The following is a 4,613-nucleotide window of genomic DNA, read 5'->3' as shown; positions in this document are numbered from 1 at the left end:
ATAGATATATAATTCATATATACGTATTATAAAAAATGCAAGTTACTCAAATCGATTAATAAGTTGAAAAATAAAGGGCGGAGGCATATTATTAATTATTAATAATTAAATAGTAAAAAAGTGGAAGTAGTAGGGTTAGTTTGGGGTGAAAGAGGTCACGAGAATCCACACAAAAAATTGCAAGTTTCCAAGAGGTGGGAGGAAACGCCGGGAAAGTGCTCGTGTCGCCTCGAAATGAAGCACTTGAAAAGGAAAAAATATTTCTGCGAAGGAACCCTTGTTTTCCCATGTGGAAATCAAAACCCTAACATTGCTTATAGCCTTAATTAAAAATTGACGGGATTTTAGGGTATATAGGCATAGGTTTGTTTATGAAACAACTAATATTACTTGGTTGGTGGACACGAAAAAATTATAGCTAAAATTGTTTACTTAATTATTATATGCATTAGCACTCATAATATAAATTGTAAAAAAAACTAGCACATGCCCTACTTTTTTTTTCCTCAATAATTTTATTGCATACTTAATTTTATGAAACCAACAGAGGAGAATGAAATAGCACTACTACAAAAACACCCTTTAGAGGCGGTTTTTAAGCCCTTTAGGCGTCGGTTTTCGCGAAATTCGCTACCGACGCCTATCAGGGCGACGCTAAAGGGTTTGATTTGAACCGACGCCATATATACCCCTATGGCGTCGGTTCCTAGCTAGGAACCGACGCCATAGGGGTACATATGGCGTCGGTTCCTAGCCAATAACCGACGCCATATGTGGCGTAGGAACCGACGCCAAAACTCCTCAGATTTCAGTTTTTTTCATTTTTTTTAATTTAATTATATTATTTTAATTTTATATTTATTAATTTATATACATATTTATTTAAATTTTAAATTACATATTTATTTAATTGAATTATATATTAATTACATTTTAAATTAAATAGTAATTAAATTTGGGTAAAAACATAATTTGATTTCATAAAAATAATTAAATATTACACAAACATGTAAAATTAGTTAAAAATATTAATAAGTTAATAAATCTAATTACAAGTTAATCTATAAAAATTACATAATGAAGAAAAATTCTTCGACCTTTGAGCCTCAATCGTCACCGTGAATCACCGCCATCAATTGTTCGATCCACTTTCGCTGTAGTGGTAAAATTTCTGTTTTTGGATCGTATTGCTTCTTACCCCCAAACTGTTAAAAAAATTAAAAATTTATATTAGTTTATGTATATGTATATTATATATTTGTTATTATAAAATTTATATACTATGATCAATAATTAAAACTTACAGCTTTTTGATCTTCTATGTAACGGTTGGGGTTGGCACGTGCGACGATGTCAGTCATATATTTCAAAACATAAAAACCGCATTCTTGGCTTTTAGGTTGTCTTGGACAGTTTGCTTGTGCAATTCCTTGCCACGGGCCAAGATACTGATGTGCGTCCCCTATATACATGAATGCCCTGTTTGGAAAAATTATATTAGCATTTCAATTCGTTAGTTAATTTAAATTCGTTACATAAGAAGTCATTAAATAATTACCTTCCGATCATTTGTTCTATTTCTTCGGGAATTGGGCGGCCTTTTAGAGGGTTTAAATGGATAATTTTGTTTGGCGCAACCACCACTAGCGTCCAATGCATCCTAGAAAATTATATTGGAATATAAGTAAGATAGTATAAAAATAATTTGAAGACATAATATAGAAATGAACAATTAGCACTACAGAATTTAATAAAGTTTACCCGATATTCCAAGGAATAAAGAACATTTGGTGGTTGCTGTTCATTAATGATAACCAATTAGCCAATCGTCTTGCCGCATCGTCAAAAGACTGACTCTGTTCTTCATCGCTGATCCCATGCACTGTGAGAAGCTCTGGGTCGTAAAACTTGAAAATTTTTCTCAGACCGTTGATGCTCTCCCATATGTGCCTGCCAAAAAAAAGTGTTAGTGCCTTATGCTTTGCAACCGCAAAAGTTGGTCCAAGGGCAATACGACTCAACACATCAGATACTCCATGATTCGGTTCGTTCAACTTTGCTATAATGGTATTCCTTAACCACCCAATGAAAGTTTGACGATGTTGGTCTGCAACCCATTTTTGTTTATTTTTTTGATTTCTTGGAACCATTGATTGTAACAGCTCCATATGGTCACTGTAAAACAAGTAAGATAAATCAAGTTATTGTTCATCGTGACTTAAGTAATGTTAATCAAACAAAAGGTACTTACGTTATATATGGTTGAACCTCTGCGTTATTGTTCATCACGACTAATTGAGCTTGATCTAGTTCAAGCTTGGACACTGTCACCATTGTCCCTTTGCCCCTTAATCCTCTATCAACATCATCTGGGTCAGTTCTTGGTTTGCTAATTCCTATTGCCTCAACTCCAGCCATGTACTCTGAACAAAATTCCACAGCCTCTTCAGATATGTAGCACTCAACCATACATGCTTCTGGCCGATAGTGGTTACGCACATAACTTTTAAGTACCTTCATATTTCTTTCAAATGGATACATCCATCTCGCCCACACCGGCCCACACAGCCTTGCTTCTCTCACTAGATGAACCATTAAATGGATCATGATGTCGAAAAAAGATGGCGGAAAAAACTTTTCCAGGTTGCACAATGTTTTGACTACATGTTCATGTAATGCATCTAACTTATCCAATTCTAATTCCTTCCCGCACAGCCTATTAAAGAAAATGCAAACATGTGTCAAACACTCTCGAACATTTTTTGGCAAGACTGATCTAATGGCAATTGGAAGTAGATGTTGCATTAACGCATGACAATCATGTGATTTCAGACCCATTAGTTTCAATTCAGTCTCATTCACCAAGTTTTTGATGTTAGACGAGTAACCATCGGGTACTTTCATATTTGCAAGTGATTTGCAAACTGTTTGTTTCTCTTTTTTGGATAAAGTGAAACAAGCAGGAGGCAAATATAAACGTTCACCTTTCTTCTCAGGTGCCAGAGATTGTCGTATACCCATTTCAACGAGATCTAAACGACTATTTACACCGTCCTTAGTTTTGCCGGGAATATCAAGTAAGGTACCAATAATACTCTCACACACATTTTTTTCAATATGCATGACATCCAAACAATGTCGAACTAGTAGACTTTTCCAATATGGAAGACGAAAGAAGATTGACTTTCTTTGAAAACAACCATTAGTTTTTTTTTTTTGCGTCTTTCCATACTTAAAATCTACAAGTTAAACTTGTTGGAGAATTTGTTCCCCGTACGATGCTGGCAAAGGAGCCATATCACCCTCTTCAGTACCATCGAATGCTTTCTTCTTCCGTCTATCAGGATGATTTGCAGGCAAGTACCGTCTGTGACCCATATAACACATCTTGTGTCCATTTGCCAAGCGACGAGCCGATGTGTTAGTGCAACAAATCGGACAACCTTCGTAACCTTTTGTGCTTAAGCCTGATAAATTACTATAAGCAGGGAAATCACTGACAGTCCACAACAACACAGCTTTCAGATTAAAAAATTCTTTTTTAAAACCATCATAGACCTGAACCCCGTTCTCATACAATTCTATTAAATCGTCAATCAATGGTTCCAAATATACATCGATATTATGTCCAGGTTGTTGCGGGCCTGATATCATTAAAGAAAGCATGTTAAATTTCCTCTTCATCACTAACCAGGGAGGAAGATTGTACATAACTAGGAAGACAGGCCATGAACTATGACGACTACTTAGAGATCTATGTGGATTTACTCCATCCGCAGACAGACCGAGACGAATGTGTCTTGGTTCAGATTTGAATTCAGGGTTTATGTAGTTCACTTTTTTCCAAGCTTGGGAATCTGCAGGATGTCTAAGTTTTCCATCTTTCACTCTCTTGGTCTCATGCCAAATCAAATTTTCGTAATGTTCGCACTACGATATAATCGTTTCAGTCGCGGAATCAAAGGCATGTACCACATCACTTTTTGGGGGATAAGTTTCCTATTCTCCTTACTCTTGTTTACTTTATGGCGGGATAAACCGCAAGTCGGGCAATAATTCATGTCTGCATATTCCTTACGATATAAAATGCAATCGTTCGGACATGCATGAATTTTTTCATACTTCAATCCTATAGAATTTAACGTTTTTTTCACTTCATAAGTAGATTCCGGAAAGCAGTTGGCAAATGGTAAGATATCTTTAAAAGCAGCTAAAAATTGAGTAAAACATTTATCGCTCACTCCATTTTCTGCTTTTATGTTGTAAAACTTTACCATTGTTGGTAATCTTAGTTTTTTACAACCATCGAACAGAGGTTTATCAGCATCACTAAGAAAATTATCGAATTTCTCAGGATCATTAAGAAATTCCTCCTGTGCTTCGTTAAGCAAGTCCAATGGATAATCATCCAAATCATTACCCTCGATATCATCTACCCCCCGCTTTCCTAATGGATATGGATCAGTAGGTAAATGTTCGCCATGGTAATACCAATTAGTATAACTTCTATTGAAACCTCGTAAATACACATGGTCCTTAATCATTGTAATATTCCCTTTAGATACATTACAACAATCTACACACGGACAATGAATACGATCGTGATTTGTAGA

At 35.6% G+C, this 4,613-nt stretch overlaps 1 protein-coding gene across 1 annotated transcript; it reads right to left on the bottom strand.

Annotated features, from left to right (window-relative positions):
• Positions 1-962: 962 nt before the first annotated feature.
• LOC133035137 (uncharacterized) lies at positions 963-3,207 on the bottom strand. The gene is made up of 5 exons (XM_061110918.1): positions 2,252-3,207; positions 1,762-2,175; positions 1,559-1,660; positions 1,305-1,479; positions 963-1,205 (listed from the first exon to the last, which is right to left on the bottom strand). Exons 1-5 carry the CDS (start codon positions 3,121-3,123, stop codon positions 1,107-1,109), a joined length of 1,662 nt encoding a protein of 553 aa, XP_060966901.1. The 5' UTR covers positions 3,124-3,207; the 3' UTR covers positions 963-1,106.
• Positions 3,208-4,613: the final 1,406 nt, after the last annotated feature.

The sequence above is a fragment of the Cannabis sativa genome, chromosome 2 (assembly GCF_029168945.1).
Source record: "Cannabis sativa cultivar Pink pepper isolate KNU-18-1 chromosome 2, ASM2916894v1, whole genome shotgun sequence".
Classification (NCBI taxonomy): Eukaryota; Viridiplantae; Streptophyta; class Magnoliopsida; order Rosales; family Cannabaceae; genus Cannabis; species Cannabis sativa.
This window is presented reverse-complemented; position numbering and strand designations above follow the sequence as displayed.